Source organism: Mandrillus leucophaeus, unplaced genomic scaffold (assembly GCF_000951045.1).
Source record: "Mandrillus leucophaeus isolate KB7577 unplaced genomic scaffold, Mleu.le_1.0 Scaffold88, whole genome shotgun sequence".
Classification (NCBI taxonomy): Eukaryota; Metazoa; Chordata; class Mammalia; order Primates; family Cercopithecidae; genus Mandrillus; species Mandrillus leucophaeus.
In genome coordinates, this window is record NW_012109585.1 from 3,275,280 (window position 1) to 3,301,494 (window position 26,215).

A 26,215-nucleotide genomic window follows, 5' to 3' on the forward strand; every position below is an offset into this window, starting at 1 on the left:
TCATTGCACTCCAGCCAGGGCAACAAGAGCCAAGTTCCATCTCAAAAAAAAAAAAAAAAAAGAGTATGCTGTTTAATTTACACATATTTGAAAAATGTAGTCTTCCTCTGTTATTGATTTCTAGTTCCGTTTTATTGTTGTCAGTGAAGATACTTTGTCTAATTTTATGTATATGTATATTTCTTTAAGTGACTGGTAGAATTCATTATATATATGTGTGTATATATATATGGCTCTGTGTGTGTTTCGTGTGTGTGTGTGTGTGTTCCTTTTTAAATTTTTTTTTTATTTCAATTGTTTTTTGTTTGGGGGGATTCTGTCTGTTCGTTTGTTTGAGACAAGATCTTGCTCTATCATGTAGTCTGGAATGCAGTGATACAGTTATGGCCCACTGCACCCCTGACTTCCTGGGCTCCAGTGATCCTCCCACATCAGCCTCCCAAGCAGCTAGGACTGCAGGCATGCATCACCACTCCTTTTTTTTTTTTAAATAGATGGGGTCTCATTATGTTGCCCAGGCGAATCTCAAACTCCTGGACTTAAGTGATCCTCCCATCTTGGCCTTCTAAAGGGCTGGGATTGCAGATGTGAGCCACTGCCCCTGGCCTATTTCAATACTTTTAGGGGTACACGTGGTTTTTGGTTACATGGATGAATTGTGTAGCAGAGAAGTCTGAACCTGAGATTTTAGACTGCCTATTGGGTGCAATGTACACTACTTGGATGCACCCATCACCCATGTAGGTGTGCATTGTGCCCAATAGGTAGTTTTTTGTCCCTCACCCACCTCCAAACCACCCCCTTCTGAGTTCACTGTCTCCCTACAATGTCCATTATACCACTCTGTATGCCTTTGCATACCCAGAGTTTAGCTTCCACTTATAAGTGAGAATATGCAGTATTTGGTTTTTCAATCCTGAGTTACTTCACTTAGAATAATACCCTCCAATTCCATCCAAGTTGCTGCAAAAGACATTATTTTGTTCTTTTTTAATGCCTGAGTAGTATTTCATCATGTGTATATACCACATTTTCTTTATCCACTCCTTGGTTGATGGGCACTTAGGTTGATACCATATCTTTACAACTGTGAATTGCACTGCAATACACATATGCATGCAGACCTGGCACAGTGACTCATGCCTGTAATCCCAGCACTTTGGGAGGCAGAGGTGAGCAGATCACTCAAGGCCAGGAGTTTGAGACCAGCCTGGCCAACATGGCGAAACCCTGTCTCCACTAAAAATACAAAAATTAGCCAGGCATAGTGGCTTATGCCTGTAATCACAGCTACTCAGGAAGCTGAGGCAGGAGAATCACTTGAACCTGACAGCAGAGGTTGCAGGGAGCTGAGATCGTGCCACTCACTGCACTCCACTCCAGCTTGAACAACAGAGCCAGATTCCATCTCAAAAAAAAAATGCATGCAGGTGTCTGATATAGTGATTTTTTTTTTCCTTTGGGGAGATAGTCAGTAGTGGGATTGCTGGATTGAATGGTAGATATACTTTTAGTTCTTGGAGAAATCTCCATACTGTTTTCCATAGAGGTTGTCCTAATTTACATTCCTACCAGCAATGTATAAGCGTTCCCTTTTCACCACATCCACTCCAACATCTATATTGCTTTTTGACTTCTTAATAATGGCTACTCTGGCTGGGGTAAAGTGGTATCTCACTGTGGTTTTAATTTACATTTCCATGCTGATTAGTGTCATGTGGAGCATTTTTTCAAATGTTTGTTGGCCATTTGTGTATCTTCTTTTGATAAGTGTCTATTCATATCCTTTGCCCATTTTTTAATGGGATTTGTTTTTCTTGCTAATTTGAGTTCTTTGTAGATTTTGGATGTTAGTCCTTTGTCAGATGCATAATTTCCAAATATTTTCTCCCGCTGTGTATGTTGTCTACTTACTCTGATTATTTCCTTTGCAGAAGCTTTTTAGTTGAATTAGGTCCCATTTATTTAATTTTGTTGCATTTGCTTTTGGGGTCTCAATTGTAAACTGTTTGCCTAGGCCAATGTCCAGAAGAGTTTTTCCCAGGTTGTCTTCTAGAATTTTTATGGTTTCAGGTGTTAGAGGTAAGTCTTTATTCCATCTTGAGTTAATTTTTGTATATGGTAAGAGACACGGATCCAGTTTCATTCTTCTACATGTGACTAACCAGTTCTCCCTGCACCATTTATTGAATAGGGTGTCCTTTCCCCAATTTATGTTTTTGTATGCTTTGAATATTGGTTGGTTGTTAAGTATTTGGCCTTATTTCTGGGTTCTCTATTCTTTTCCATTGCATCTATGCATCTACTTTTATGCCAGTACCATGCTGTTATGGTTACTATAGCCGTGTAGTATAATTTGAAGTTGGATAATGTGATGCTTCCAGATTTTTTCTTTTTGCTTACGATTGCTTGGATTTCAATATTTTAATTTATTGAGATTTGTTGTATGGTCTAATATATAATATATCCTGGAGAGTGATCCTTGTGTACTAGAGAAAAATTGTTTTTATCTTCCTGATGAATTGATCCCTTTGTCAATATAATGTCCTTTCTTTTCTCTTAGAACAGTTTTTGCCTTACTATCTATTTTGTCTGATATTAGTATAGCCACCCCAGATATCTTTTGGTTTCTATTTGTTTGGAATACCTTTTTCCATTCTTTCACTTTCAACCTATTTGTATCTTTGGTTTGTTTGTTTCTTTGTTTGTTTGAGACAGAGTCTCACTCTGTCACCCAGGTTGCAGTGCAGTGGTGCTATTTCAGCTCACAGCAACCTCTGCCACTGAGTTCTAGTGATTCTCATGCCTTAGCCTCCTGGGTAGCTGGGACTACAGGTGTGCACTACCACACCTGGCTAATTTTTGTATTTTTAGTACAGACAGGGTTTTTGCCATGTTGGCCAGGCTGGTCATGACTATTTGTACCTTTGAATCTAAAGTGAGTCTCCTGTAGACAACATATGATTGGGATTTTAAAAATCTGTTAATCTCTGCCTTTTAATTGGAGAATTTAATCCATTTATATTTAAAGTAATTATAGATAAAGGACACACTTCTGCTGTTTTGCTATTTGTTTTCTATATGACATATATTTTTGTTCCTCAATTCCTCCATTACTGCCTTTTTGTGTATATACCTAATTTTTTTGTAGTGTGCCACTTTGATTCCTTTCTCATTTCCCTTTCTGTATAGTTTTTTTTTTTGGTTGTTCCCTTAGTGTTTACCCTTTGGATTATAATTAACCTCTTAAATTTATAACAATCTATTTTTAATTAATACAACCTTAGCTTCAATAGTATATAACAATTCTGCTCTATACAGCTTCATCTCTCTCCCTTCATGTTTTTGTGATTATAAACTACTCCTTCAAACACGTGTGCCCATTAACTATAACACTGGAATTTTAAGTCATATATTTTTAAAGAGTTACAAACCAAAATATACAATAACACTAGATTTTGTATTTACTGATGCAGTTGCCTTACCCGAGTTCTTTATTTCTTTATATGAGTTCAAGTTACTGTCTTGTTCATTTCCACCTACAAAACTACTTTTACCACTTTTTTGAGGGCAGATTTACTAGCAACAAACCCTCTCATTTTTGTTTATCTGGAAGTCTTTACTTCCCCTTCATTTTTGAAGGATAATTTTGCTGAATACAGCATTTCTCATTGACAGTATTTTTTCTTTTCTATTTTAAACATGGCATTTCACTGTGTTTTGGCCCCCAAAGTTTCTGAAGAGAAATCAGCTGTTAATCTTATTGAGGTTTCTTGTATGTGACAACTTGCTTATCCCTTGCTGCTTTCAAGATTCTCACTTTATTTTTGGCTTTTGACAGTTTGATTATATGTCTTAGTGTGGCTCTTTTTATGTTTCTCCTTTTTGGAATTCATTGGAATTTCTGGATGTATATATTCATGTCTCTCATCAAATTTGGGGATTTGGGGCCACTATTTCTTTTTTTTTTTTTTTTGAAACGGAGTCTCGCTCTGTCGCCCAGGCTGGAGTGCAGTGGCCGGATCTCAGCTCACTGCAAGCTCCGCCTCCTGGGTTCACGCCATTCTCCGGCCTCAGCCTCCCGAGTAGCTGGGACTACAGGCGCCCGCCACCTCGCCCGGCTAGTTTTTTGTATTTCTTAATAGAGACGGGGTTTCACCGTGTTAGCCAGGATGGTCTCGATCTCCTGACCTCGTGATCCGCCCGTCTCGGCCTCCCAAAGTGCTGGGATTACAGGCTTGAGCCACCGCGCCCGGCCCACTATTTCTTTAAACATTCTTTCTGCCTCATTTTCTCCTCTCCTTCTGGAACCCGTGTTCTGTGTATGTTAGTATGTTTTACGGTGTCCCACAGTTCTCATAGGCTCTGTTCATTTGTCCTCAATATTTTTTCTTTCTGCTTCTCAAACTGAACAAGTTCAATTGACCTGTCTTCAAGTTCACCAATTCTTTCTTCTACCTACTCAAATCTGTTATTGAATGCCCCTAGATAACCTCCACCTCCTGGATTCAGGCAATTCTCCTGCCTCAGTCTCCTGAGTAGCTGGGAATACAGGCCCCTGTCACCAAGCCCGGCTGATTTTTGTATTTTTAGTAGAGGCAACATTTCACCACGTTGGCCAGGCTGGTCTTGAACTCCTGACCTCAAGTGATCCACCCACCTCAGCCTCCCAAATTGCTGTGATGACAGGCATGAGCCACTGCACCTGGCCTCTTTGAGCATTTGTTTTTAAAGCCTTTGTCTAGTAATTCCAATGACTGGGTTTCCTCAGTCATTGAACGGAACAGAAGAGTTTCTGTTCATTTAGCCTGTGTATAAGTCATACATTTTTGTTTCTTTGATTGCTTTATAATATTTTGTTGAAAACCAAATGTTTTAAATATTACAGTGTGGTAAGTCTGGAAATCAAATTCTTCCCTCTCCTCATGATTTATTTTTGTTGCTTTATGTGAGTAGTATTTACTCGTTTAATGCCTTTTCTAAACTATTTTTGCAAAGCACTATATTCTTTGTTGTGTGTGATCTCTGAAGTCTCTATTCCTTTACTTTCTGGTCAACTAGTGTTTTGACAGGGATTTTCTTTCTATCTATTTTTTGAGATGGAGTCTCACTCTATCACCCAGGCTGGAGTGTGTGGCACAATTTCAACTCACTGCAACCTCTGTCTCCCAGCTTCAAGCAATTCTCCTACCTCAGCCTCCTGAGTAGCTGGGATTACTTCATGCCTGGCTAATTTTTTTTTGTATTTTTAGTAGAGACAGGATTTCACCATTTTGGCCAGGCTGGTCTCGAACTCGTGACCTCAAGTGATCCGCCTGCCTTGGCCTCCCAAAGTGCTGTGACCACAGACATGAGCCACCATGCCCAGCCAACAGAGATTTTCTTAAATGTCTCAAGCAAAAAGAAAGAAGGAAAAAAGAAAGGAAAAAAGGGAGATAGAGAGGGTTTGGGGAAAAAATGGAGGGAAGAAGAGGGAAAGAAGAAACAAAATAAGGAAGGGAGGAAAGAGGAAGAAAGAAAAAGGAAAAATAAAGAGAAATAAGAAAAAGAGAGCGAGAGAGAGAAAGGCCAGGCACTGTAACTCATGCCTGAATCCCAGTGCTTTGGGAGGCCAAGGTAGGAGAATCTCTTGAGGCCAGGAGTTTGAGAGCAGCCTGGGCAACATAGTGAGATACCATATCTACAAAAAAAAAAAAAATTAATTAGCTGGACATGGTGGTGTATGCATGTAGTCCTAGCTACTCAGGAGGCTGACACATGGGGATCTTTTGAGTCCAAGGGTTTAAGGCTGATTGAGCTATAATCATGTCACTGCACCCAAGCCCAGGCAACAGAGCGAGACCCTGTCTGATAAAGAAAGGAGGAAAGGGGCCAGGAGTGGTGGCTCATGCCTGTAATCCCAGCACTTTGGGAGGCTGAGGCGGGAGGATCACAAGGTCAGAAGATTGAGACCATCCTGGCCAACATGGTGAAACCCTGTCTCTACTAAAACTACAAAAATTAGCTGGATATGGTGGTGCATGCCTGTAATCCCAGCTACCCGGGAGGCTGAGGCAGGAGAATCACTTGAACCAGGGAGCTGGAGGTTGCAGTGAGCCAAGATCACGCCACAGTATCCCAGCCTGGCAACAGAGCAAGACTCCACCTCAAAAAAAAAAAAAATGAAAGAGAGAAAAAAAGGAGGAAAGGAAGGAGGGAAGAGAGGAAGGAGGGAGGGAAGGAAGGAAGACAGGAAGGAGGGAAGGAGGGAGAGAGGAGGGAAAGAAAAAGAGAAAGAAAGGAGAATAAAGGAGAGGATAGAAAAAGGAAAGGAAAAAGACAGGCTAGGCATGGTGGTTCATGCCTGTAACCCCAGTGCTTTGGGAGGCCCAGACAGGAGGATCTCTTGAGGCCAGGAGTTCAAGGTCAGTCTAGGCAACAGAGTGAGACCCCATCGCTACAAAAAATTTTAAAATTAGCTGGGCATGGTGATATATGTCTGTAGTCCTAGCTACTCAGCAGACTGAGACAGGAGGATCCCTTAAGTCCAGGAGTTTAAGGCTGCAGTGAGCTATGATCATATCACTTCACTCTAGGCCACAGAGTAAGACCTTGTCTCAAAAAGAAAGAAGAAAGGGAGGGAAGGGTAGGAAAGGAGGGAGGGAAGGTTGGGAAATGAGGGAGGGAGGGAGGAAGAAAAGTTCTCCTAGTTTTTTTAGATTGGCTCTGTGTTGGGGTACTCTTTCAGTGCTTAGCAAAGCCATTTACAACTCCACAATACCTCTAACTTCCAGTTTTTACTGAGCCTAAAGATCAGCTAAAGTTGAAATCTTGAGATCTTAGGTCTTTTTGAAACATTCATCCTGCCCTGGGCATCAATGCTTTCTAAATTCCTCCATATACACAGGAGCTTCTCAATGTCCTACTTATCCAAAGAATCTCCCTTCTAGGTCTTTCTTCCTACACTTCAGTATGTCCGTTGTTTGCTTTAACTTTTTTTTGCCCCAGGCAGCAATAGACTGTTCATATGCCTTTTAATGTTTGTAAGAAATTCCCTCTCCATAGCCACCTTTCTGCTTTGAGAAAATTCCAAGCTAGGTGAAACAAAAGCAGTCAACTTCCATCAGTCCTTCGACCGGCTCTCAGGTCAAAATGGACCAATACAATTCCTTAAGAACAAGGTCTGGGTTAGTGCATGGTGGCTCATGACTGTTGGGAGATCCAAGGTGGGTAGATCACTTGAGCCCAGGAGTCTGAGACCAGCCTGGGCAGCATAGTGAGACCCCATCTCTACAAAACATACAAAAATTAGCTGGGCATTATGGTGCATGCCTGTGGTCCCAGCTACTCAGGAGGCTGAGGTGGGAGGACTGCTTGAGCCCAAGCAGCTGAGGCTGCAAAGATCTGTGATCACGCCTCTGCACTCCAGCCTGGGCAACAGAGCAAGACCCCATCTCAACAAACAAACGAGTAAGGTCTGCTCTGGAACCAAGGACCAGGGTTCTACATTAGGAATGTGAGCTGCTGTCTTCAGGATCATCACCGCTGGGGAGGGGAGTGGACAAGGCAAGTGAAAATATAACAAAACTTTTCCAACTTTTAAAATATGTATGTGGACAAAGACAGTTTTATTTCTTCCTTTCCAGTCTTTACATGTTTATTTCTTTTTCTTGTTTTTCTGCATTAGCCAGGACTTCCAGTATGATGTTAAATAGGAGTGGTGAAAGTAGACATCCTTTTCTTGTTCCTGATCTTAGTAGGAAGGCATCAGGTTTCTCATCATTAAGTATAATGTTTGCAATCAGTTTTTTTAATAGATTGTGTTTTGTAACTTCTATTTTGTTTTTAACTGACATATAATAATTGTATTTATGGGGTACAGTATGATGTTTCAATACATATATACAATGTGTAATGTCAAATCAGGGTAATTAGCATATTCATCACCTCAAACACGTCATTTCTTTGTGATAAGAACATTCAAAGTCCTCTCTTCTAGCTATTTTGAAGTATGCAATGCATATTGCTAAATATCATCACTCTATTGTGCAGAGCACCAAAATTAATTTCTCCTATCTGTAACTTTGTACCTCATTAACCAACCTCTCCTCCTCTACTTCCTCCCTACTCTTCCCAGCCTTTAGCAACCACTATTCACATAATATGGTTTGGATGTTCATCTCCCCCGAATCTCATGTTGAAATGTAGTTCCCAATTTTGGAGATGGGGCCTAGCAGGAGTTGATTGGATCATGGGAGCAGATCCCTCATGAATAGTTTAGCACCATTCCATTGGTGATAAGTGAGTTCTCACTCTGAGTTCACATGAGATCTGGTTGTTTAATAGTGTGTGGCAGTTCCCCCCTCTCTCTCTTGCTCTCTCTCTCACCATGTGACATGCTGGTTCCCCTTTGCCTTCTACCATGTAAGCTTCCTGGGACCCTCACCAGAACCAGATGCCAGCACCATACTTCCTGTATAGTCTGCAGAACCATGAGCCAAAATATAACCTCTTTTCTTTATAAATTACTCAGCCTCAGGTATTTCTTTACCTCGTAGTTCTTTACCTCAGCAACATAAAAACTGACTAATATGGGAAAAATGGTACCAGAAGTGTGGTACTGATATAAAGATACCTGAAAATGTGGAAGCAGCTTTGGAACTAGGTAACAGGGAGCATGGAAGAGCTTGGAAGTCTCAGAAGTCAGGAAGATGAGGAAAAGTTTGGAACCTCTTAGAGACTGGTTAAATGGTTGTGACAAAAATGCTGACAAAAATATGGACAGTGAAGCCCAGGCTGATGAGGTCTCAGATGGAAATGTGGAATCTATTGAGAACTACAATAAAGGTCACCCTTGTTATCCCTTAGCAAAGAACTCGTTTGCATTGTTTCCATTGTTTCCATATCCTAGGGCTTTGTGGAAGGCTGAACATAAGAGTGATGACTTAGGGAATTTAGCAGAAGAAATTTCTAAGCAGTAAAATGTTCAAGATGTGTCCTGGCTGCTTCTAACAGCCTTTGATCAGATATGGGAGCAAAGAAGAGGTTAAGGTTGGAACTTGTATTTAAAAGGGAAGCACAGTATCAAAGTCTGGACAATTTGCAGACTGGCCATTTTGCAGAGACAGAGAAAGCCCTATCAGGATGGAAATTCAAGCAGGCTATGAAGCAACCATTTGCTAGAGAGACTAGCATGACAAAAACAGAGCCAAGTGCTAATATCCAAGACAATGGGGAAAAGGCCCTGAAGGCATTTCAGAGATCGAGGCAGCCCCTCTCATAACAGGCCCAGGGGCCTAAGAGGACTGAATGATTTATGGGGCCAGGTCCAGGGTCCTGCTGCCCTGAGCAGCCTTGGGACACTGCTCCCCACATTCTGGCTTCTCCAGCTCGTCTTAGCTCAAATAAGGTCTGCTCTGGAACCCATATTGCTGGGGCCATGACTTTGGAAAGAACAAGCTGCTGCAAGCCTTGGTGGCTTCCACATGGTGTTAAGTCTGTGGGCTTAGGGAATGCAAGAGTGAAGGAGGTTTAGCAGCTTTCCCCTAGATTTCAGAGGATGTATAAGAAAGCCCAGGTGTCCAGGCAGAAGCCTGCTACAGGGCCAGAGTCCTCACAGAGAACCTTTACTAAAGCAATGCAAAGAGGAAATGTGGGGCTAGAGCCCCCACACAGAGTCTTCACTAGGACACTGCCTAGTGGAGCTGTGGGAAAGGACCCACTGCTCTCCAGACCCAAGAATGATAGAGCCATGGGCAGCTTGCAGCCTAAACCTGGAAAAGTTGCAGGTACTCAACTCCAACCCGTGAGAGCAGACACAGGGAGTGCACCCTGCAAAGCCACTGGGGTTGAGCTCCCCAAGGCCCTGGGAGCTCACCCCGTGCACCAGCTTACATTCCCAATGTGAAACCCTGTTCCTTGGTTCCAGAGGCAACAGAACCGACCTTGGGTTTTTGGTGGTGGGAGTGGGGGCAGTGGTGGTGCTGGGGTTTTATTTTTGTTGTTTTGGTATGGGGTGTTGCTCTGTCACCCAGGCTGGAGTGCAGAGGTGTGATCACAGATCATCACTCAAGTTCAAGCAATCCTCCCAAGCATCTGGTGCCAGCATCACCAGAAGCAGATGCTGGTACTATGCTTCCTGTACAGCCTGCAGGACCATGAGCCAAAATAAAACCTCTTTTATTTATAAATTACCCAGCCTCATGTATTTCTTTATAGCAATGCAAAAACTAACTAATATACTACCTCTATGAGTCAACTTTTTTAGATTCCACATGAGTGAGATCATGTAGTGTTTGTTCTTCTGTGCTTGGCTTATTTCACTTAACATAATGTCTTCTAAGTTCATCCATATTGCTGTAAATGACAGGATTTTGTTCTTTGTTATGTATGAATAGTATTCTATTATGTATATATAGCACATTTTAAAATCCATTCATCCATTGATGAACACTTAGGTTGATTCCGTATCTTGGCTATTTTGAACAGTGTTACAATAAACATGGGATTACAGATATCTCTTCAATATACAGATTTCGTTTTCTTTGGCTATATACTCCTCAGTAGTGGGATTGTTGAATCATATGATAGTTCTAATTTACTGAGGAACCTCCCTAATGTTGTCCATAACAGCTATACTAATTTACATTCCTGCCAACAATGTATATGAGCTCCCCTTTCTCCACATCCTCACCAGCATTTATTTGTTGTCTTTTTTTTTTTTTAAAGAGACAATGTCTCACTCTGTCACCCAGGTGGGAGCACAGCAGTGCAATCATGGCTCACTACAGCCTTGACCTCCTGAGCTCAAGCAATCCTCCTGCCTCAGTCTCCTGAGTACCTGGGACTATAGGCACATGGCACCATGCCTATTTTTTTGTTTGTTGTTGTTGTTGTTGTTTCCCCAGAGAGACTGGGTCTCACTATGTTACCTGTGCTTTCTTTCTTTTTTTTTTCTTTTTTTTTCTTTTTTTATAAGCTTTCCTACATTTCTGAATTTGCTTCTTTCTTGATTCAGTGTTCACTGGGTTGCTATAGACCTTTGGCTATTTTCCAGAGCTCTGGCAGTTTTTGCTCCTTTTTTTAGATGTTTCTCTGGATAGACAAACCTTGGAGTTACCTACTCTGCCATTTTCACTGACATCACACCCCTCTTTCATTTTTGAAGGACAGTTTTTCTAGATGTAGAACTTTTGATTGATACTCCTTTTTTTGCAGCACTTTAACTATGACATCCCATTGCCTCTGGCTGCCATGGTTTCCGGTAAGAAATCAGCTGTTAATCTTACAGAGGATTTCTTTTCTGTGATACATTGGTGGCCTCAAATTCTCTTGTCTTTGTCTTTCAACAGTTTGAATATGATGTGTCTAGGTGTGGATCTCTGAGTTTATCCTACTTGGAGTTCATTGATTTCTTGGATGTGCAGATTAATGTCTTTCATCAAATTTGGGAAGTTTCTGCCCGTTATTTCTTCATATATTCTTTCTGTCCTTTCTCTCCTACTCCTTCTGGGACATGTATTACATGCATGTTTTTATGTTTGATGATGTCCTACAAGTCTCTGTTCACATTTTTATTCATTCTTTTTTTCTGTTCCTCAGATTGGAGAATCTCAGTTGACCCACTTTCCTGTTGATTCTTTCTTCAAACAGCTCAGATCTGCTGATAAGTTCCTCTAGTGAATTTTTCATTTCCATTATTGTACTTTTCAACTACATAATTTCTATTTAACTATTTTTAATCATTTATATCTGTTTATTCATATTCTCTGGCAAGACACTGTTCTCATATTTTCCTTTAATTCTTTAGATATGATTTTCTTTAGTTCCTTGAACATATTTATAATACCTGGGTTTGGGGGGCTGTTTTTTGTTGTTGTTGTTTTGAGATGGTCTTGCTCTGTCACCTAAGCTGGAGTACAGTGGCGTGATCGTGGCTCACTGAAGCCTCAACCTCCTAGGATCAAGCAATCCTCCCACCTCAGCCTCCCAAGTAGGTGGGACCACAAGCATGCACCACCAGACAAGCTAATTTTTAAATTTTTTGTAGAGATGGGGGTCTCCCTACGTGGGCAGGTTGGTCTTGAACTCCTGGGCTCAAGCAATCCTCCCATTTTAGCCTCCCAAAATGCTGGAATTATAGACATAAGCCACAGTTGCCCAGCTGCTTTAAACTTTTTGACTAATAATTCCAACAAATGAGCTTCTTCAAGGAATTTTTTTTTTTTTTTTTTTTTTGAGACAGAGTCTCACTCTGTCACCCAGGCTGGAGTGCAGTGGTACAATCTTGGCTCACTGCAACCTCTGCCTCCCGGGTTCAAGAGATTCTCGTGCCTCAGCCTCCCAGGTAGCTGGGATTATAGGTGCCCACCACCACACCCAACTAATTTTTGTATTTTTAGTAGAGATGGGGTTTCACCATGTTGGCTAGGCTGATCTCAAACTCCTGAACTCCGGTGATCCACCTGCCTCGGCCTCCCAAAGTGCTGGGATTACAGGCATGAGCCACTGCGTCCAGCCAATATCTTCTATTAATTGCTTTTCTTCTTCTTGTGTATGAGCCATACACTCTTGTTTCTTTGCATGTCTCATGAGTTTGTTGTTGAAAATTGAACATTTTACATAATATAATGTTGCAACTCCGAAATCACACCCTCCCCTCTCCCCAGGGTTTGTTGTTGCTGTTCTTTTTTCTTTTCTTTCTTAAATTGACTTTCCTGAACTGATTCTGTAAAGTCTATATTCTTTGTCATGTGTGGCCACCAAGGTTTCTGTTCAATTTAATGGCCTACTAATAATTGGATAGAAATTTTCTTAAATGGCTGAAATCAGTAAGCCTCTTGCCAAGGGGGCTCTGTGGAGGCACATGTTCAGTGCTCTAGCAACTTACCACTCTGCCTCAGCCTTCATTTCCTGTTTGCACAGAGCCTCAAGGTTAGCCAGAGGTGAGAGATCAGGGCTCTCTCACATCTTTCCCTGCACCTTCAGTGGAGTTCCCAGAAGTGTTAATAATTTCTCAGTTTCACAGTTAACCAGGGGCTTTCATACATGTTATTTTCAATGGCTGCACCACCACCCTGTAAGTTGTATATTAATTATATCATTTTACAAACGTTACAGACAAACCACAGAGAGCTTAAGTAACTTGTCCAAATTCTCAGTTAGTAATAAGGTAGGAAGCTGGGGCTTGAACCCAAATCTGTATGACCCCAAAGTCTGCACATCACAGAACATCTCCTAGGCTTGCAAACCAGGTCCCTAAACCAGGATACATGCTTAGTGACCCTTATGGCCTCAGGAGGGCAATCAGAGGATTTAGGCTCCTCAATTTGTCTCTTTCCCTGACCCCTGCCATCATACCTAACATGATGTTCCACAGACCATGGCCAATCTCTGGATTTGTAGTGTGGAATTCACTGCCATACCTACATGTTAACAGAAGTGGTGCCAAGTGGATCTGACACATTTTAAGCATTAATTGTGGTATCCCACCACCTCGACTGCCTCTGATACTACACTAAGTTTATGCTAACCTTTTCATCCCCAAGAAGGAAATTTGTTATTTATCCTAAAGGAAGTTAAGAAGGGCATATACTTAACCTTTTTATTGCGAAATAAACACACATATAGAACCATATGAACAAATATATAGCCTAATAAATTATTTCAAGGCCAATATCCCTGTAACTACCACCTAGGTCAAGAAATAGAACTCTGCCATCCCAGAAGCCCCTCATGTGCCCCACATCCCAATTACAACTCCCTCCCCCCAAAATTAACCACTATCCAAATTTTACAGTAATTAATTCCTTGTATTTTTTTTTAAATAAACATGGTGATAGTTTTTATATAATTACTTTGTGTAACCTTTTAAGCAATAAACAGATAAATATTTTAGTAAATGTAATAGAACAAAGTATTTCTTTATAGATAGAAATTCATGTATGCATCCCTAGAACTAATAAGTAGTCTTGCCATTTTATAAATTTTTAAAATTTTGGTGTATCTTTTAATTCCCCCATTCCTTTTTCTTTTCTTACAATTTATCTGTTAAAGAACCTGGGGAGTCTGACTTGTAAAATTTCCCAGTCTGGATTTTGCTGAGTGCACGCTCATGGTAGAGTTCAGCATATCCCTCTGGCCTCCATATTTCCTGAACTCTTTGGCAAGATTAGAGGTGCTGTTCTTTTATAGATGGCACATAATTTCTGGTTGTCTATCTTTTTATGATGGTAGCAGCCACTGATGCTCAGCGCCTAGATCAATTACTTCCTTGGGCGTTGAAAAACTGTGATATTCTATCATTTCTTTTTCATTTATTAAGGGGGACACATCTATAAAAAGATGTTTCCTCTCACCTACTATATGATTACTCAGTATTGCAGTTCACATAAGGTCAGTAATGCTTGACTCTTTCCCTTAATTTACTAATTATCAAGATAAAGGATTAGCTCCTTCTCATCCTCCAAAAGTGGACAGTTTGTTTTGGGGTATCATTATAACCTCATAGATTATTTGATGACTTTCAATACATGGCAATTATTATTCTTATTGGAGCTCAAACTGTCCCATCTTTGACCAGTAGGACTCTTCACACAGTCTCCTGAGACTTTCGACATGACCCCAGTAGTCTTTGATAGCTTCTTTGCTATGTCTATGACAAGATAATCCTGGCTCATCTCATGTACCTCCCGCCCTAGACCTGGAATTGGTTATTTCTCAAAGAAGTCCTGGATTCTCTCTTCCATGAGTATCCTGGTTCTTAAGAACACAGGAGGTGACAGAAATAAACTGTCCCATAATTACTCAATTGCCTTATCCTGTATTACAAACATACAAGTCTCAGAATAACACTACTAATAGTGTTGCCACTAAGTTGATTACTGAAAATGATTTTGAAACTTTTTATATTGGCTTTCCCCATTGTCTCCCATTTTTTAGTCATACTCTAACTTCACTGTCAGAGGATACACTCATTATATACTATATTCTCTCTGCTAAACCACAATTAATATTAGTTCTACAAATAACTACATATTTAATGCTCATCTTCAGTCCTAACACTGATGCTTCTCTAGTCATTTTGGTTGGCTGAAACTTATTCTTTAGTAAATTACTAAGGAAAGGCTCATAGAAACAATATTCCCCAAGTTTTTGAATATTGATGAATTTGTCTGTGTCCTTTATACTCGAAAGTCAATTTTTCTGATCTAAAATTCTTGGTTTACATTTTCTTTGCTGAAGTATCTTAAATATGTAACTCTATTTTCTTTTGGCATATTACCATAGCAAAGTCTGAAGATAAGTAATTGTCTTCTTATAAGCCACATTGCCTTGATATTTACTTTCCTTCACCCCCTCTTTCCTTTAAAATCCAATAATTTTACTAGAATATGTTTTGGTGTTTATTGTTCAAAGTCTTTATTCTCAGGTATGCAATGTGTGCTCTTTCAACACATAGTTCCAAATCTTTTGTTTCAGGTAACTTTTCTTGGATTATAGATGTCAGCGTTTTTCTGTTCCTTTGCTTTGTTTCTGTTTTGCTTCAAATTCAGGGGCTCCTATTGTCCTTACGCTGGATTTTTTTTTCCCCATCTTCAATGTTCATCATTTTCTCTTGAAACCTTTCATCTCTTCATTTCTTATTGATTTAAAAAATTTCATACATTTAATCCTATATTTCTCTTAAGTTATTATCTGTTGCAATTAATTGCTCTTAGTCTATTTTAGTCTTTAGTCTTGAAATTTTTCTTTTATTTCTAATTCTTTCCTGAGTTTTGTCTTTTCACTTCTGTTCTTTCCTATCTTGTATCACTTTCTTAAACATCTGGCTTGTTTTAAAATCATATGCTACAGTACTTTCCCTGTTTTGTAGGCATGTCTTTGTGGTGGGCTTTAATTATCTACGGGTTAAGTATCTCTTATCTGAAATGCTTGGGAACAGAAGTGTTTTGGATTTCAAATTTTTTGGATTCTGGAATATTTGCATTATCTTTACCAGTTGAGCAACTCACATCTGAAAATCCGAAATCCAAAATGCTCCAGTAAGCATTTCCTTTGAGTGCCACGTCAGTGCTCAGAATGTTTCGTATTTTGGAGCATTTCAGGTTCAAGATTTTCAAATTCAGGATGCTCCGCCTGTATGAGGGGATTATTCTCTACTTTATTCTCTTTTTTCTTACAGTAATTTTGTATGAGACTTTATCTCAACCCCTTTTTTTTTTCTAAAAACACAACTATAGCAGCATCAATCCTTTTCTATTGTGCTGTTTTACATAAAATCTGTTTTCTTGATCTTTTAGAAGATTATGTGGTTCTAACCTCACTGAGCTCATTCTTCTGCTTTTGTGTTGTTTAAAAATGCAGTAGCTTGATTTTTGAGGTATCCTGGATCCTTCTCCAATTTTATCTGAACCTTCTCTTCCTTCATCTCTATGTCTCCAACCTGCTCAATTTTTATTCCATTTCCAATATTTATCCTAACTGTGGGATCCTGTCTTTAAAAAGACCTCTAGCTGGTCTGCTTTGAAAATTCATACCATTTGCTGCTCTAGCCCCTTCAAAAATTACCAGAACCTCTTGATCTAGCCCAGTATTGGATTAGGCAATACCGTTCCTGATATCAAATGCTATTCTCACATCAGCCCATCACACTTTCTGATGAATAAATAATGGCTTCCCTCTGTTTCTTCCCCCACAGAGGCTAATACTATTCAGTTCTTGTGGCTTGTAGTAAGGAAACTACCTAGCTTTGTTGTAAATGCTGCCTATGGGTTCGTGGCTTTGCTACCTAGTTGCTCTGGGGTTTTTTGGTTGGTTGTTTGGGACAAGGTCTCACTCTGTTGCCGAGGCCAGAGTGCAGTGGTGCAATCACAGTTCACTGCAGCCTCAAACTCCCAGACTCAAGCAATTCTCCCACCTCAGCCTCTAGAGTAGCTGGGACTCAAGGTATGCACCACCATGCCCAACTTTTATTTTTTTTTAATAGAGATGGGAGGGGCCAGGCGCGGTAGCTAACACCTGTAAACCCAGCACTTTGGGAGGCCGAGGCGGGCGGATCATGAGGTCAGGAGATCGAGACCATCCTGGCTAACACAGTTAAACCCCGTCTCTACTAAAAATACAAAAAATTAGCCAGGCATTGTGGAAGGCACCTGTAATCCCAGCTACTCGGGAGGCTGAGGCAGGAGAATGGCGTGAACCTGGGAGGCAGAGCTTGCAGTGAGTTGAGACTGCGCCACTGCACTCCAGCCCAGACGACAGAGCGAGACTCCATCTCAAAATAAAAGAGAGATGGGAGTTCCACTTTGTTGCCCAGGCTTGCTCTGTTTCTGAGAGGAGATTCAAGGAGACTTACAAACCATGTCGCTGGCCAGGCGCGGTGGCTCATGCCTGTAATCCCAGTACTTTGGGAGCCCGAGGCGGGCAGATCACTTGAGGTCAGGAGTTCAAGACCATCCTGGCCAACATGGCAAGACCCTGTCTCTACTAAAAGCACAAAAATTACCCAAGCTTGGTGGTATGTTCCCGTGATCCCAGCTACTCAGGAGGCTGAGGCAGGAGAATCGCTTGAACCTGGGAGGCAGAGGTTGCAGTGAGCCAAGATAGCACTATTGCACTCCAGCTTGGGCAACAGGGCGAGACTCCGTCTCAAAAAAAAGAAAAAAAAAACCCCACCAAGTCACCACTGCTGCTCTTGCCACCCTCTTCCTAGATTTGAGAGTATTTTTAGAATTCTACGGGAAACTTCTTGAAGCAAAATACCTTAAAAATCTTATAATGGCCGGGCACAGTGGCTCACGCCTGTAATCCCAGCACTTTGGGAGGCTGAGGCGGGTGGATCACGAGGTCAAGAGATCAAGACCATCCTGGCCAACATGATGAAACCCCGTCTCTACTGAAAATACAAAAATTAGCTGGGCGTGGTGGCATGCGCCTGTAGTCCCCGCTATTCAGGAGGCTGAGGCAGAGGAATTGCTTGAACCTGGGAGGTGGAAGTGGAGGTTGCAGTGAGTCGAGATCACGCCACTGGACTCCAGCCTGACAGAGCAAGACTCTGTCTCGGAAAAAATAAAATAAAATAAAATAAATAAAAAATAAAAAATCTTATAATGTTTCCAGAAATAAAGCATGTTTTAAAAAATAAGAAAATGGACCCAGTTTGTCTGCTTACCTCAAGAAGTCTGAACAAGCGGTATCTTATTTCATAACTGGTCCACAAGGCCATAAAAAAGCCATTCGATGTGACAGTGCTAATCATAATTATCTTAAAGAAACGGCTCATTATGACTTTCTTCACAAATGCCCGACACTCATCATCTTTCCTCCTGTCAAAAAGTTGAATATGAAGTATGGTTACAGCACAACAGAGCTAGATCCCCACATAAGGCATATCTTTTTGTAGGGACAAGGCTCTGCTTTCTCCCTTGTGTGAATATAAATTTACATATACTTTTAAATAGCAATGAAATGTTGAATAAATGACCACTGACATACATATGATGGTCATGGATACTCTGTCCCCACTCAGTTACTTAGTTCCCTCTCCCTGGACCTCTGAAAAAGAATGGTCACCACTCCTTCTCCAGCAAAACAAAGTGTCATCTTCATTTACTCAACAAATCTTTATTGAGTGGCAACTACATACCAAGCAATATAGTAGGCACTGGGAACACAGTGTGAGCAAGACTAAATATTGCCAGTCTACTAAGCAAAACTGATAATCATCAAATAATCATCCATACACATGCTCACATCAATAAAAAAACTGAACACCCCAAGAGAAAATGGGCACACAATCTATTCGTGAAATAAATACCAAAGACCAATAAACTTCTCCAAATATGTTTTATAGCAATACTAATCAGGGAGATGCAAAGTAAAACCATTATTTTTGTTTACAAAATTAGCAAAGACTTAAACATGGTAAGATCCAATGCTGGCAACAGTGTAGCATGATTAAGCACTCTCAAAAACTGCCAGAGGCATAAAAACTGACCAGCTCTTTTGAAAAGCCTTAGAACCATTCATTCTCTGACCCAAGAGAATATAACCTGAAATGAAATAACTTCAACTAAAAGTGTCTATCTCAGTATTATTTCCAGTACTGAGAAGCTTGAAAACAATGTAAACATCTAACAAAAAGGACTGGGTAAGTAAATTATGGTATGTCCGTCCCGTGAAATACAGGCACTAAAATATGTCTATGCATTTTTCAGGATTTAGAAAAATATTTATGATCCATTTTTATAACTTGTTTTGTTTTTGCGTGCAGCAAAACACAAAAATCAAAGATACAAAATTCTCTGTTCAAAATTATCTCACCTGTGCAAAAATCAGCAGGTAGAAAAAAATCAGCAGGAAATATGCCAAAATTTTAACAGTGTCTGTCTATGAATGGTGAGGTTATAGGTGATTCTTTTTCCTGTTTATTTCCATTTATCTGTGCTTTGCAATTTTTCTCAAAGAGTACGTATTACTGTTTCCCATTATATGTTACAAATAAAATGAATGCATTCTCATAATAGTTAAAAAATATAGAACATGTATTCTTTTCTTTTTTTTTTTTTTGAGATAGAGTCTCGCTCTGTCACCTAGGCTGGAGTGCAGTGGTGCAATCTCGGCCCACTGCAACCTCCGTCCCCCCAAGCGATTCTCCTGCCTCAGCATCCCGAGTAGCTAGGACCACAGGTGGACACCATCACTCCCAGCTAATTTGTATATATTTTTTTAAATTTATTATTATTATTATACTTTAAGTTCTAGGGTACATGTGCATAACGTGTAGGTTTGTTACATATGTATACCTGTGCCATGTTGGTGTGCTGCACCCATCAACTCGTCAGCACCCATCAACTCATCATTTACATCAGGTTTAACTCCCAGTGCAATCCCTCCCCCCTCCCCTAATTTGTATATTTTTAGTGGAGATGGGGTTTCGCCATGTTGGCCAGGCTGGTCTCAAACTCCTGACCTCAAGTGATCCACCCCAGCCTCCCAAAGTGCGGGGATTACAGGTGTGAGCCACTGCACCCAGCCAGAATGTATATACTTTTCTAATATATCAAGATATGTAATTTTCATTATCTGATTTCAGATGGGGTCTATTACAAAAAAAGAGAAAAGCCTTCAGATTATCTAACAGTCATAATAGAAAAGGACAAAATGAGTCAAACTGGTCATTCAAGTCTACAGGGCACATAACCGTATGCGAACCTCACCAATCACAGACTCCAGATTGTCAAGGACATGCAACTTATTTTTAAGTGTCTGAGGGAAGAGGCTGAGAGAACGCTGACACCCTGCCCTCACACTTCCACTCGCACATTTCTTAACAGGCAACAGAAACAGATAATATTTACTTAAATTTCTTGAATGTTGGACAAAATCCCACCGATGTAGTATCAACTGGTGAACTAGAAAGGACTCTTGACTGGCTCTGGCGACGGTGTTGAGACATTTTCCAAATTTTTCAACTTTTATTCCTTGCTTTTAGCATCCAACAGAAAATCTCTGCTTAGGGATTTTCTTTAGCGTCTGGATTCTGAGAGGCAGCAGAGAAGGGGCCACGAAGGGAATCCTTGCTTTATGAGGTCACTCTTGGGCATTCCGTTGCATCACCAGTCTGCAGGCACCTGAAGTGGGGAGCTCCCAAGTGGGTCTATCATGGATTCTCTCTTCCCAAGGAGACTGTGCCTCCATTCAGCAAGAAGGCTATGGGCACCCAGCAATCACGAGGCTCTGGGTTAAAGCTAGAATTCACTAGAAACAGACCACACGAAGGCCCTCACTTCAAGAGGTGCCCCCAGCTGATAGACACAGGCCCTTAATAATGTGTTAGAAAATGTTAAGGGTCATATAAGGGGGAAAAGCAAGTTCTCTGGGCTCTAAGGAAAAGAGAGCACATCCAGGGCACAGCACTGGAAACACCTGGAAGGACAAGAAAAGATTGTGATGGGTTTGACTTAGAACAAAAGAAAACAAGAGAAGCAAAGAAGGTAATATTGAGGTAGGGATAGTGGCTCACACTTATAATCCCAGCAACTTGGGAGGCTAAGGTGGGAGGATCACTTGAGGCTAGGAATTTGAGATCAGCCTGGACAACATAGTGAGAGCCCCATCTCTGAAAAAAAATAAGAAATAAATATTAGCAGTGAGGCACAGTGGTTCACGCCTGTAATCCCAGCACTTTGGGAGGCCGAGGCAGGCAGATCACTTGAGGTCAGGAGTTCAAGACTAGCCTGGCCAACATGGTGAAACCCCGTCTCTACTAAAAAAATTACAAAAATTAGCCAGGCATGGTGGCGGGTGCCTGTAATCCCAGCTACTCAGGAGGCTGAGGCTGGAGAATCACTTGAGCCCAGGAGGTGGAGACTGCAGTGAGCTGAGATAGTGCCATTGCACTCCAGCCTGAGTGACAAAAGCAAAACTCCGTGTCAAAAAAAAAAGGAAATAAAAATTAGCCATGGGAGGCTGAGGCAAAACGGTCACTTGAGCTCAGGAGTTCAAGACCAGCCTGGGCAACATAGTGAGACTGTCTCTACAAAAAATAAAAATAATAAAAATCAGGTGGGTGTGGTGGCTAGCACCTGTAGTCTCAGCTACCAGGGAAGCCGAGGTGGGAGGATCACTTGAGTCCAGGAGTTGGAGGTTACAGTGAGCTGTGATCACACCACTGCACTCCAATCTGCATGACAAAATGAGATCCCATCTCTAAAAAAAAAAAGGAGGCAATATAAACCCTGAGTTGGCTAACTGCAGGCATGGGATGTGCACGTGCACATATAAACCACCTAAACAGAATATAAAGAGTGAGCCCATCAGGCAGAGATGTTTTAAGTACAAAAGTAATAGGGATTTTTGCTCTGTTCAATTCTCAGGATTAATATATTCTCCCCACTCACCTTCTCCTAACTCCTTTGGCTTTTAGGGCAAATCGGGACAGTGGGATCTGGGTAGCCCTGTGTTGAATTAAATGTTCAGTGGCTAAATTGGTCAGTTTCCTGGACAACAAATTTCTTGGACTGTAAGAAAAGGAAGTAACCGTCCCACCATCTCTGCTGTCCCTGGTATTCTACAACAAGTATATATGACCATTCATGGTAGGAAAATACTCTTGTGGGCAACCAATATTTCCCAATACTGAACTGGGAAATAACATCTTACGTACTCATTTTCTCCGTTTAAAATTATCAACAGCAAAGTTGTAAGAATCACTGTGATTAATGTCCCCACAATTCAAACTTTAGCCCCATCTTCTCCCTCTACATTGTTTCCCTCAGGGATCAGCTCCTCCTATAACTCCTGCTATATCCTTTAGTTATATGCCCCTAATGTCTCAGGGCTCCTGCCCAACATCCATCCACAGGGGCCTCCTGGGGCAGCTGCTCCAAGAGAGCCCACATCAGCTCTCCATCTGTTTCCACCTGCCCTGATATGTCACTGTGCCCAATCCCCTAGGGCACACAGAAGGCCCTCAGTAAGTGTGTGCCATATGAATACACAAAATAATGGCATCAGGGATCCCTGTGCTCACGCAACGTAGCTAGGCACAACAGGATTTCATCTCCAGGAAACTCAGTAGTACACTTTTCTGACTTCCCTCTTTAAGCACCAAAACATACCTTCAGGGAAAAACAGAAAAGAGATTAAAAATGTAAAGAATTATTTCATGCTGCTAGAGAGGTGAGGGGAGGTAGCCCACTGAAAGTGACAGAGAAGAGCCCAGTTGTTCTTGGTGTACTACATCCACACAGCCACAGATGATGCTGTTTCTGAAGCCAATGATGAAGACTTTAGTCTGAAAATGAAACTCCAGCTGAGTGAGCGGAAAGAAACAGGAAATCAGGTGACAAGCTGATCCAGGGCCTACTGAAATCATACATATCTTCTCATGGATTGGTGGGCAGCATGGGCATCCTAGGATGAGAAGCCCAAGGGCCATCTCCTGTGCCCTTTGAGCAGCAGCTCATGCTCTGCGTGACCTGGGCAACACCATCTCAGCCACAGATAGCCAGGGAGAGTCAGCCATTGGCAGGCGCAGCAGCTTGGTGACTCTGAAGTCCTCTGGACAGTGTCATTAATTTACTAGTCCCGAGTAACTGGCACTGAAACACAAAGCTCACATATGATGGCCAAACCCTACTACAGCTCCAGGTATTTTGCTGATAACTACAAAACTGAAAGCTACAGAGTCCAACTAGAATGTTTCTGAATGCTGTATCAGAAAGTGTACAGACGGCCGGGCGCGGTGGCTCAAGCCTGTAATCCCAGCACTTTGGGAGGCCGAGACAGGCGGATCACGAGGTCAGGAGATCGAGACCATCCTGGCTAACACAGTGAAACCCCATCTCTACTAAAAAAATACAAAAAGACTAGCCAGGCGTGGTGGTGGGCGCCTGTAGTCCCAGCTACTCGGGAGGCTGAGGCAGGAGAATGGCGTAAACCCGGCAGGCAGAGCTTGCAGTGAGCTGAGATCTGGCCACTGCACTCCAGCCTGAGTGACAGAGTGAGACTCCGTCTCAAAAAAAAAAAAAAAAAAGAAAGTGTACAGACTGCTCCCTACTAACCCTAGTGGTCCAATAGTTTAATATATTAATGGAGGCAGGCTTGTGTCCAAATACAATGTACATGCTGCTGCCTTTTGTCTATAGCAAAAACATAAACAGCCATGCTTAAGCTATTTATCCAAAGGTTTCCTAAATCCTATCAATGTCAGAAAGGAACCATTATTTTCAGAACTTTCATTAACTTCATTGTAGAAAAGGACATCGTCAACCATGTTGGCCCAGTTTGCTATCTGTGGAGGTCATGCAAGAGGTAATAGGTCATGTCTGTTTAACTCCTCTCTACTCCAGTGATCATTTAGAAAGAAAATAGAGGGAAGCCAAAGCTTACCACATCAGAGAAACCACTGTCATCACGCAAAGATTTGGAACAGACGGGAACCTGGGGGCCTCCAACTTTGACAATGTCTCTTTTAAGTTGAAACGTGAGTTACTTGAAGCAAGTTTGGTGTTTCATTCTGTCGGAATTTACCACCATGAGCATTTCCATAGACTTCGGATATGGGATCTTTGATTCTCTATAGTAAAGTCTATGAGTTCCAGCAGATGCAGCGACCCGTAAAATAGACCTATGTCAAACCCTCATGTAGGTGATAACTAGCAACATCATTCTCACCACTGTAATTATGAGCCATATCCTGCTTTCTCCACTGTGCTACATGTGACATATGTTAACACAGACATCAAGTTTAGCCTCTGAGACTTCCGCTCAAAACAGAGGAAAAGGGTTCCGTTTAGAGTATAGTAAAACAAGTTAAATGACACCACAGAAAGAAACAAACAAATCCAGAAGGCAGAATATTCTACAGCACAACCAACCCAATTTTTACAATAAATAAATTACATGGGGAAATGGGGAAGGGAGGGGAGCTTGCTCCAGATTGAGAGACTAAAGAGACACAACAACCAGATGCAATGGGTGGGCTTCATATAGATCCTGGATTAGAACCAAATTACTGTCCAAAGACACTCATGACCTTCAGGACAATTTGATTTTGCCTAGGTATTAAGTGTACCAAGGAATCACTTTGTTAGGTATAAAAATGGTACTGTGGGCCGGGTACTGTGGCTCACGCCTGTAATCCCAGCACTTTGGGAGGCCAAAGCGGGCAGATCACGAGGTCAGGAGTTTGAGACCAGCCTGGCCAACATGATGAAACCCCATCTCTACTAAGGATGCAAAAAAAAATTAGCCAGGCATGGTGGCACACACCTGTAATCCCAGCTACCTGGGGGGCTGAGGCAGGAGAATTGCTTGAACCTGGGAGGCAGAGGTTGCAATGAGCCAAGATTGTGCCATTGCACTCCAGCCTGGGCAACAGTGTGAGACTCCTCAAAAAAAAAAAAAAAAAAGGTACTGTGGTTTATACAAGAAAATGGCCATATTTTCCATAGATACTTACTGAAGGATACAGGGGTGAAATGATAAGCTATCTGGAATTTGCTTTTAAATACTTTAGCAAAGAAGGAAATGGGGAAAATGAAGCAATTGGGACAAAATTTTGGTAATTTTTATATCTGGGTGATCCATATATAAGGCTTCAGTGTATTATTCATGTACTTTTGAATATGTTTAAATTTTTTCATGCTTAAAAAATTCCTGTAAATCCAGGTGATGATTCTCAAAAGAAAATTTTTAAAAATGTTGAAAATTGAAGCACTTAACTAAAAATATTTGGTAATAAAATGTATAGAAGTCCAAATCTGCACTATAGGAAACAGCTTATAAAAACACACAGCTTTATCTTTTCCCTTGAAAGAATTCTAAGAAACAGAAGTTCTAGTGCTAAGAGTCTGGATCCCCTGGCAGCCAGAGAGCCTAGGTGGCTCTCTTCCCTCTTCTCTCCCTGCACACCACATGTCCACGGGGCAACTGACCATACCTGCCTTTCCCTGGCCAGCCAAACCAGCCAGGAACTCGCTTCAGAGAGCTCAGCCTCTGTGCCATGTTCTCGTATGTTTCTCAGGTTTGGGACAAGGGTGACATGGAGAGGGGAAGGTTTGCTTGCTGTAACAAAGAGTGATTTCTCTGGCCCCTAAAGAGAGGTGGGTTTACAAAAATGATCCGTGTTAAATTCCACTACCATGATGCTTCAAGGGACTAACAAATGCTTCATGGATGGATATATCTGCATCGTAATCTCATTAGTAGTATATTCCTGAATTCCTTCAAAGAACACTATTATAATTTTTAAATAATAGATTACTTGATATTGCTTTTCATATCTGTCAGTGATACATGGAGTAAGTAGAGCTCACTACTGAATAATACCCAAGTAGCTTCTAGCTTCAGTGGCTGTAGAACCTCAGTTCAGGAGTCACAACATGCAAATGATGGGGGAAAAATGACCCTTAGTTCCTCCTTAACTCAGTAAGTCAAATAATGAGCTGGTGAGTTCGCTGCTCTCACAGTAAATCTTGTATTGCCACACATTCCTGGAAGCCACGGACAAGACACTTGTCCTCTCCTTCAACTCTCTGTTGAAAGAGAAAAGTAAAGAAAACACACCAAGAGAGCTCATCCAATTTTTGTGACTTGTTTAATCTAATTAATTATTTAAGTAGTAACGGCAGCTAAAATCCAAATTAACTTTAGCTTCATAAGAATTGTTATAGAGGCCAGGTTATGAGGGGCTCAAGCCTATAATCCCAGCACTTTGGGAGGCTGAGAC

The 26,215-nt window shown here is 41.3% G+C and overlaps 1 protein-coding gene across 1 annotated transcript in view; it reads right to left on the reverse strand.

Annotated features, from left to right (window-relative positions):
- Positions 1-20,929, reverse strand: part of CATSPER3 (cation channel, sperm associated 3) — a 48,382-nt gene extending 27,453 nt beyond the window's left edge. Inside the window, exons 1-2 of the mRNA XM_011969199.1 lie at positions 20,340-20,929; positions 18,152-18,305 (exon numbers count right to left, since the gene is read on the reverse strand). Coding sequence (XP_011824589.1) covers positions 18,152-18,305; positions 20,340-20,437 — 252 coding nt within the window. The 5' untranslated portion in view covers positions 20,438-20,929. The remainder of the gene's footprint in view (positions 1-18,151; positions 18,306-20,339) is intronic.
- Positions 20,930-26,215: the final 5,286 nt, after the last annotated feature.